At 31.5% G+C, this 10,428-nt stretch overlaps 2 protein-coding genes across 3 annotated transcripts in view; both read left to right on the top strand.

Annotated features, from left to right (window-relative positions):
* Nucleotides 1-1,090: 1,090 nt before the first annotated feature.
* LOC134724458 (zinc finger protein 836-like) lies at nt 1,091-9,954 on the top strand. Its single transcript, XM_063587478.1, has 2 exons — nt 1,091-1,145; nt 6,703-9,954. Exon 2 carries the CDS (start codon nt 6,845-6,847, stop codon nt 7,700-7,702), a length of 858 nt encoding a protein of 285 aa, XP_063443548.1. The 5' UTR covers nt 1,091-1,145; nt 6,703-6,844; the 3' UTR covers nt 7,703-9,954.
* Nucleotides 4,075-10,428, top strand: part of LOC134724457 (zinc finger protein 569-like) — a 29,174-nt gene continuing 22,820 nt past the window's right edge. Inside the window, exon 1 of one of the 2 annotated variants that reach the window (XM_063587475.1) lies at nt 4,075-4,163. The gene's annotated coding sequence lies outside the window, so the exon portion shown is untranslated. The remainder of the gene's footprint in view (nt 4,164-10,428) is intronic. The other variant, XM_063587477.1, reaches the window with a different exon arrangement.

Genomic DNA, 10,428 nt, shown 5'->3' with positions numbered 1-10,428 from the left:
TGAATTCTCAAAATTGACAATCAACACTGCTGTCATTAGGAAATTGTCAGTAAGTACCTACAGAGCAACCATTATTTCTAGTTTATCCTGCACAAAGACGATCACTAAGACGCTTGATGAACGTAAATAGTGCAGGGATACAGGCGAGCCCCTCTATCTGGTAAATGACGTCATAAAGGCGTGCATAATTGACGAGTTTTTGCCGGTGACGGCTGAACTCGAAAGTGGTCTATTTCTGCCGTGTTAACTGTAATCCAGTATTATCCGTTTTGTATTAGAACTTTTTATCTATTGTGTTTTATCAACAAAAGAAGCGAAATAACCTTTGTATTGAAGTATGAAACATCCATTGAACAGGAAATTGTATTTCTACTTTTAAACTTTAAATGCCAAAGTAATATCTAATATCTATTTACAACAAAGAAGCTTTTTTTTAAATAGATAAAGTTAAATATAGATAAAAGTTTGTTTAAAATTATGAATGAGATAGTTGACAAAAATTTATATGAATGACCTTTACTTTCATCTTTTTTTTTATTGTGATAAAAATAAAATGTCATTCATCTTTCAGTTACTGTTTTACAAACAAATTTACCAATTGAAAGTAAACTATAAAATTTTATGTTATTTTTATTTGTTTGGACATTTCTGAAGACAGTGAATTACCTATATAAGAGTTGGACAATGTATTGTCTCCTTGGTTATTTCCTTACTTTTTATACATTTCGATTTTTATTTTTATAAATAAGTAAGAAACACATTTGCCTAATCATGTTATTCATGTTTAATATGTTTACAGGGATAAAAAAAAAATGCTTTTCATAATCTGATATGACAAAAAGTGTTGTTTGTATTTGTTTTCACCGAAATCAACTGTGTTCTATCAAATTCATGTCATGACTATTTCAATTTTATTCAATATAATGATATAGTTTGATACTTTCCAATTGTCATACTCATAATCTGGACATCTTTCCTATTCAAATAATAATATAATAATGGCAATGTGTGAAATAATTGCCGCATTTTTCTAGGGAACTTGAAGAATAATAGCTTTCTGAAATCCATTATCAATACTAGTATTCTTCCTGTTCTCGTCAGAATGCGATACTGTGTGATGATGTCAGGTTTCTAGGCTTTGATTGGTAAGTCACTTTATATGGCCTATTAATTAAGTTTAAGTGTATTACTATACATGTGTATCATTTCGGATATATTTACAGTACAGTATATAACGTCACATTACTCAAGCACCGAGTTCTCAAATTGCTTCTATTTAGCACAAAAAGCATCGAAAATCGTCAAATATTTCTTAGGGACTTTACAGTTTGTAATTTTCATTATGCAGTTCGTCTTTCAAATAGGAAGATATAAATTTTAAAGATTGCATATGATGTAGCATTCTGCTGTTTACATTGGATATTGTGATCACGTGTTGCAAAGGTTATTTTTACGTGTCCGAAGCCTTGTTTCTGTGACTCGATGTTTGATGCGGTTTTTCGGATGCCCATCAAAGATTTACCAAAAAATAATGTAAACTTTTTCGAATGGAGTTTATCAATAAATATATTTTTTTTTAAATAAAAGATCTGCATTATTTTGCTAAGCAGCTATCAATAGCGGAGATCTCTAAGCTGTTAGTTAAAAATAAAACTGGTTAAACCAATTTATCAAAAAGATTAATAGAAATTTCGATTTAGAGATTTCCCAATGACGCTATTTTGGTTTTGTATTCTAGCTAGGACTTCTAAATTTGAAATAAAGTACTGTGAGTGTTACCATTCCTCTTACATGTCTTAATAAGAGTTCCTGGTAATTTATATTCTAATCAAATACATCTCTTATCATATTACCATTGGAATTTAGAAATTAAACTCAACTTTTTGTGGCTGTATAAAAATCATTATTTAATGTAATATCTATACTATTAAACGAGAAGACTTCATTTTGTTTGTCGTTTCTCTTCCTTCCACAATTAATTGATGATCATGCCTCTGTGTCCTATTAGTACCACGCATAGTTACATTTGTCATCCATTCTTATGAGTATTCCATTTGTGTTATTTTTGGAGAAAACGAAACTAAACGCGTCCGGATAGTGTTTCTGTCATTGGACGGACTTTACGTCACAGACAAGACTTCTGTCTACAGGACTCTTATTTATAAGACTCAGCTTGGACTCGGGGACGGAAAAATTATTTTCGCGTTATCTTTATACTATGATCATACCACTTTTTATATGGAGACTCTCTATATCAGTGACCGCCTTGTATAATAAACTTGGAATTGATAGTAAATAGATACCATATACAATAATGTATGTTCATTGTATACATGTATGTAGAAAACTCTACTGAAAATAATTGAATTTAACAGAAACAAACAATTGACATTGATAGCCTTTTAAGGCGCTAAACCAGTTTGACAAAGGGCGTCCAACATTATGAAAACGGTTTACATTATTGAAAAGGGGAAAACACTCACTGGATTCGCCAATACTTTGAATATCCTTCATACTCACCATAAGACGTTGTCACTGAGATATAGTATACACAGGCACTTGTCTCAGAAAAAATATTCTTATATACGTATATAAGAATTTTTTTCTGAGACAAATGCATGTGATAGTATATCAATATTGTTCTTTTTTTTGACATTATTTAAGAATGATTTTTTTAAATCTTACAGAACACACATGGCGTTTTATTCCCTAGCTGTCTCCAAGTACCTATAAAATAGTTATCAAAGGTATCAGAATTATAATTTAATACGCCAAACGCGCATTTCGTCTACACAAGACTCGTCAGTGACGCTCAGATCAAAAAAGTTGCAAAGCCAAAAAAGTACAAGGTTGAAGAGCATTGAGGACCAAAAGTATCAAACAAAATTGTGCCAAATATGGCTAAGGTAATATATTCCTGGAATAAGAAAATCCTTAGTTTTTCGAAAAATGTAAAGTTTTGTTACAGGAAATTGGTAAAAATTACTATACGATTGATATGCATGTCAACAACGAAGTGCAGACTACTGGGCTGGAGATATCCTCGATCGGGGACGAAACGTCCACTAGCAGTGGCATCGTATAACCTTTTGAACCCTTTCCTAAAGTATTCCAGACTGGTCAGTCTTAAAATATTTTACAAAATGTCACTGTCCTTCAACACTTTATACATACTTTCAACCACGCTCTAACATGTCTAAATGCCCGCGATTTCGCGGGTGTGTTCTAGTAATAATTATGTTTACTGTTCTCTATACCTAATTCTTTACTCTCTAATATCAAAAGAAACGACCATCTACAAATTGTAGTGACCCAGGGGTAACCGGTTTATAATAAAATCTACTGGGATTGGTCTGATTCGGACACGACTGATCTTTTTTAAGCCAAATCAATTTGCCGTGTTGCTGTTATTGGATCCCCTCCTTGTCCCCTTATTGGATCCTTAAAATTACCCTACCGGGCCATTTTACATTTGGGCTTTTTGTGAGTATAGAAAGTCCCTGTTTTACATGAAATTTATTTCTTATTAGCAAATTTAAAAGTTTAGTTTTATATATACAATATTTATTTCAAATCAGTTTATTTGTGATTTTATATCATGGTCTTTGATATTTTATTGTTAGTTTAGTTACCGTTTTAACATATATGTGAATCTTCTTCTTTACATACAAAAAAATACTTTCTGTAACATGCCTCAGTGGTTTAATATAATTGTTAATTGTTAAAAATATATATTTTTTTGATTTCATAATCGTTTTCAATTTTTAGATCCAGTGACTTTCTAAACAAAGACTATAGAATAATTAGTATAGAAAGTCCCTGGTATATTTAAGTATATATAATTTTAAAAGTATTATTTTTCAGTTTTTATTTTTAATTTTTGGTATAAGATAAAAATAAAAAAAAAAAATAGATACATATGGATATGTATGTGTTGTAAATTTAAGCGCTTATACAATGCGCTGTAATAAGGAGTTAGATACACATTTTTACGTTGAGGTGTGGTGTCAACTTGAGTGAATTTGTACATATCGATAATAGCTCGGTATGCCTGTCGTACAATTTTAAAAGATTGGATAATCTCCCTTTGTTTACATTTCTGGAAGCGGAAAGCTGTTCGATTAGATTATGTTTAAATTGTTATAATTTAAAGTTTTAAACATGTAAGTTTTCATTTTGCAATCTTCATAACAATCCTAATATAGATATGGATTGTTCACACACACAATGATAAAATTTACTGTAATAATATTGAGTCTCTTTGCTTGTAAAAAAACCTATGGAAAGCATGTTTAACAATGAATAAACGCCTTGTTGCTCCTTTGATTTAAAATGGGACAATATACAGTCAGGTGGTACAGTACTAAATGTACAAGTAATATTTATTTACTTAAAGCAGTAAATAATAATATACTTATTCAAATAAATTTTGTTTGAATAAATTATCTCCCCTTAATTTTCTTTAAAATAAGTTAGCTACTGTTTGTAGTTTTGTACTATTTTTTATAAGATTCATATCATTAATTCACCAGAGAAGCAAAGATCCTAAGTAATTGTTCAAAGCCTTCCAGAATTGCACCTTGGCGGCTTGTAAATGTGCAGTGTTATGTGAGTGTTTTGAGCTGATAACAGACAAATGAGATTTTCATTCATGAAATAAGTAAAGATATCAATGTGTGCTAACCCAGTTTTAATTAGTGTGGGGCCCTGTCTTCCTGCGGATAAGTGTTCCAATGTACTAGCACTATAAAGTCCTGCAACTACAGTTGCACAAAGCAGTCAAAATTTACATACACCCTTTGGGTTTTTTATTTATTTTATTTTATTTTATTTTACTTTTCTTTTTTTCTAGTACATACAAAACATCTCACTAATTATTTTTGCAAAACTCACATACACAAATTTAGGCTCATTTCGGTTTATACAAAATATTTGGCATATAAATTCACATACACAATTTGGCATATCAAAATTATTCGCTCTTTACTTGGATGCTGGTGTACCAGGACACTGTTGCTGCCGTTCACTGCTGTTTGCTTGGCCAAGCTTTCCTCCTGTTCCTACTTCTGGTGGCACTGTGTTTATTAATTATTTATTTATTTATTTATTTTATTTTCATTTTCATACAAAATTATTTTTATATTTTTATTATTATATTTATTTTTATATTCTTCTATTTTTTTTATTATTTACTTAATCATAAATTTTATTTTTTTTATTCATTTATTTATTTAAACTTTTGCTCTTTAAAATTTTTATTCAACTTTATTTATCATTCTATAAATTATGTCAATTACCACATGGTAAAAATATAAATTATTTAATGCCCAAAAAGGCGCAATCCAGGGCCGACGTGCAAGGGCTGTATAGCCAGTCAAGGTCGTTAAAAAATTCCATTTGTTGTTGTATCAGCAAAAGACAGATATTTGAATTCTAATAGCATAAAGAATTCCTGAGATAATCAATAAAAGAGGATACTTAGAAAGTTTGACTTTTTTACCTGTATAAGTAAACAAATCTAACTATACAAGTAAATGAATACAGCTTGTGTCAGTATCATACAAATTTACTTATATATATAGGTACATTAATATTTATTTATTTATGTAAATAAAAATTACTTGTATAAGTAGAACCCTTGACTGAGTGATATATATATTGACTGAGACTACTATAACTACTGTTATGTAATGTCAGATTATGTAATAAACATACCAAATATTCCTTCATTATTTGATTTTCTTGCTTTATTAGGAAAAAAAGGAATGATAATGTCATTATATTGACAAAACATTTGTGATAATGTGATTATTTGGACATCCCATAAGGGGCCTCATAAATCATCAAAACCTAAAAATGCATATGTAACTAATTAATCCCATTTAGAAAAAAGTACTATATACACCAAATATATAGTCTGTTGTTTTTGTATCTTTCAACCTGTTTAGCATGTTTAGTCCATTTTTCTCATGCTCATCCTAATGTCTACCCAGGCCCTCATTTGTAGCTTTATGTATTATAAAAATATAAAGAAGATGTGGTATATTTTACAATGAGACACCTCTCCTTGAGTCCTCGAGAGACAAAAAATAACACAGAATGAGAAATAAACAAATATATACAGTAAGTCACTGTAGGGTCTTCAACAATGAGTACAACCAATTCCCCATTACTTACTTACTTAGACCCTTGGCTCCTACAGGGAGCATAGGCCATTGAGGAAATCCCTCCATGAGTAAGTATGTTAGATCACTGTAGGGCCTTCAACAATGAGTTCAACCCATTCCCGACAGTCCGCTGTATAACGTCGCAAGACTAACAGATGTAAAATGATTCTAGCATTGAAACTAACAGGCTGATTTATGTTCAAAATTAAAAATGAACACAAATAAAATATGCAACCACTGAATTACTTGGGACAGGCATGTATACACGATGTGGTTGGGTTAATCTTTTTGAAGGCCTCAATCCTCTGCAAATCTATTAAAATTTGATTAAATAGCATAAAATCCTTTAAAAATTGGCTTTTGCATAAAAAAAAATCTGACTCAAACAATTTTTAAATATCATACCCCCAACCCCACCCACTCATCCACTCCCCACTTGAAGTTAAATGGTTATTCCCTAAAGAGAAGCATATTTGTCTTTGAACAATGTTGAAGGATTTTTGAATTCTCATTTATGTGTTGTCTGATTTTACAGCACATGTTGATCTGCTGCAAGCCCAGTCTCCATGACAACAGAAATAACTACATGTGACCTTGCCATTCTGATATAAACTTGTTAAGAGGAATAATTATATAGGATATCCGAGGTAGTCACATTATATTACACAATACTGAATATGAATGAAGTACGTTATGGAATATATGGACTTGAAGAGGAACTGTTACCAAAAATAACTGATAACTCTAAAATGTCTGAGGAAGGGGCTGATCAGAGTTCTGATATGTCTATGGAAGAGGCTGGTCAGAGTTATAATATGTGTGAGGAAGGGACTGGTCAGAGTTCTGATGTAAAAGTCCAAGTAATATCAGACACGGGTGAAGTACATAAATATGTGTATAAATTTAGAGGTGCAAAAGCTTATAAATGTGGTGTCTGTAACAAAGCATTTAATGATCAAGATTCTGTTGAAAGACATATCAGCAGCCATACCATTAAAATTGTCAACCCATTCTTATGCACAGAATGTGGAGCAGAGTTTGAGGACAAGTTGTTGCTGGAACAACATAAACTTCATGCAGAATTTAAACATTACAAATGTAAACAGAGTAAACGGTGTAGAAGATCTTTTCATACAAAACATGGATTAGTGATACACGAGAGAACTCATCGGGATAAACCTTTTTACTGTAGTATTTGTGATACCAGTTACTATAGTAACATCCTGCTAAAAAATCACATAGCTAATGCACATAATGAAACACTTTATAAATGTGGACTATGCAAAAAAGTTTTTACACAGCATGGGTTACTACGTAAACACATGAAAGGACATGCCAACGATGAACATGGTAAAGAATCTGGTAAAGTGTACAAGTGTGACGCATGTCAAAAGGAATACAGTGAAACAAGTAATTTACAGGCGCTCTCTATGGATATTGATAACAAGGATCTTAAAATATATTTTTGTACCGATTGTATGTCAAAGGGAATTAATGTTCACCAAATGAGCAACAGCAAGTATGCATGGAAATAACTAGCCCTTTGGTCGTATTTCTGTCGTTGAGTTATCATTAATGTCCCCCATGCCTTAAGTTATATAACCACAGGCACTTGGGTATATTCCTTAAGGATGTTCTCTTGTCATGATTTGGAATTTTTGTCAGATTTTCGAAATCCTCTGGTTTTATATCCATTCGAAATGCCTTGAAAATTTTTGACCATTGACCTTCACTTTTCTTTTAATAAATCTTTTGCATGTATAATTATAAAGACATTTGTAAAAGTCTTATAAAATCTTATTTATTGTTTATAGGTTTTGAGAACTTTAGCCGTCTTCAATGATGAATCTATGAAATATCAAGAGAGAACATTTTCCCGCCAAAATTTCAATGGCTTTCAAATTATCTCGAAAACAAGCACTTTGACCTCTATATTTTTTTTGCTTTTTTGCTTCCTTAATTAGCCCCTAACAATAAATATAATAAAATAATTGTTATTCTCCAATTGCTTAATTACCACCAGTTTTGCAGCAGTAGAGTCTCTTCAGTTGATTTATTTCTTCAGTTTTTCCTCAACTCTATAAAAAAGACTTTCTGATATTAGGTAATATCAAAACTTGATTGTATAGATGAATAATATAATTTCGATTAATCAGTTTTTAGAGGCTGAGAGAATCGCCCCAGACTAGCTAATGATTAGTGTTTTACCTAAATTGATAATTGAACTTCTTAAATATTTTTGTATTGTATTGTCATGATTGTATTGCATTGTATTTAATAAATAATTAATGCAAGCTATACTTTATTGTAGTTTTAAGAGGGTGGTAAAGGGGGGCCCTGAACACGGAAACACGTGAAATAAAAATCGCAAAAACGTTGCACGGAAAATAAAAATCGGAAAAAACGAAGCACGAGAAATGAAATCGTAAATATTAACGGGAAAAGTAAAATCATTTATTAATCATGCAGCCGTTCTTTGATACCATCTTGTCATTATAAAATGGACATGATGACCCTACAGTCACCTTTTAGCGTCCGCTAGTTGCAACTGATTTGAAAGAAAAATATTATTCATAATATTAAATTTGATACACATTTAAATATTCTGGGAATACATAATAAATTTAAAACAATCTCCGGACTGACTTTGAATTATAGTCCAGGTTAACTTTTTAATCAAATGCGCGCCAAGCACGAGAAATTAACAGTTCCGACACGAAACACGGAAAACAAATAAAGGGGAACACGAGGCACGCAAGTCGAACCAAACACGAGAAAACGAGAAATAAAACCTCAAAACACGAAAACACGTGAAATAAAAAGACCGAAAACGTTGCACGAAAATAACCCTTTACCACCCCCTTTTAACATGGGTAGGCATTATATTTGTGATTATTTTTGCCCGAACGATAGTAGAAAAACACGAATATAATGTCTACCCATGTTAGAACTACAATAAAATATAGCTTGCATTAATTATTTTGATTCTGATAAGAACAATTAAAGTAATGTCTATGTCCGATCTATATAACGGCTGGCACTGTGATTTTTTAGAGGGAGGAGTCAAGTTGAACAGCCAGCATGACCGGTTGTTGTATCTAGGTCAAATATGTCAATTTCGAACTGCAACACATTACCGTTATAATAAATTAATTGGTAACATCATGAGCATCATTTAAAAGTTTGGAAGTGTTTTAATTAATGAAATATATTAAATGCATGCCAATTTGATAAAATTCATTTTTCTGTAGCAGTCAATATACGCCTGTGCAAGCAAATTTTATTGCATTTAGAGCATGTGTTTATGCACAAAGTGAAAAATAGCACGTCATTTCAGAATGACGTATTTAATAAAATCATTGTTTGTTTGTATTGCTTGACCCTCATGGGTGTATTTATGTAGTAAAGATGTATTAAAAACAATCAAAGAACTTGTTGTAAAAAATCTCTCCCAATATGTCTACTGTAGTGTTATTTGTGTTTTATATATAACCTACCAGAGACATACATGTGTCATGTTTGTATATTACATATGGCATTAGGCCATAAAAATAATATATAGAAAAGGGAAGATGTGGTATGAGTACCAATGAGACAACTCTCCATCCAAATCATGAAATTTTGAAGATAATAAGGACGTAGTATATAATTGTGAATTTTCACAAGAAATGTTAATCATGCAGTTGACTTTTCCAGGAGTTACAAGATCACTGTTTTGTAGGTCACATTAACATTCAAAAGAAATGTAGAAATGTCAATGACCTCTCGACTAAACTGCCTTATTATAACCAAATCAGGAGCGGATTGGGGGGGGGGGGGGGGGTACCTTTTTAATTTTTACCACGAGTTTGGAAAATAATAGAAAGGAATTATTCCCTTTTTTTCATCAGTTATCAGTAATGGATCATGTGCATGTTGGTCAACAATACAGGCCACAACTATGGTCATGGACATGTTTCATTGTGTGCAAGTCAATAGTTTTTAATGTATTAGAAAAAAATCATTCAAGACAATTGATGGAAAAAGGGTATATTAAATTTATACGTTGTAATTTGGAATGGGCGAACTTTGGTATAGTCTTGACACCTAAACGAAGGATCATAATCCTTATAAGTATGAGCAGAAACGCAATACAAATTCCTTGTGTAATATGTCTCTGGTATGAGTATTCCAAGCCAGATCTATGAATGTATTGCTAAAGGATCGAAGCTGGTCGTGTTGTTTTTTTTAAACGCTGATAAACAAAACGGACACCGTTTTC

This window comes from Mytilus trossulus, chromosome 7, assembly GCF_036588685.1.
Source record: "Mytilus trossulus isolate FHL-02 chromosome 7, PNRI_Mtr1.1.1.hap1, whole genome shotgun sequence".
In the NCBI taxonomy this organism is placed as follows: domain Eukaryota; kingdom Metazoa; phylum Mollusca; class Bivalvia; order Mytilida; family Mytilidae; genus Mytilus; species Mytilus trossulus.
This window is presented reverse-complemented; position numbering and strand designations above follow the sequence as displayed.

Bases quoted from the DNA above. Each gene is read 5' to 3' on its own strand.
- LOC134724458 (XM_063587478.1), top strand. From the start codon at position 6,845: ATGAATGAAGTACGTTATGGAATATATGGACTTGAAGAGGAACTGTTA.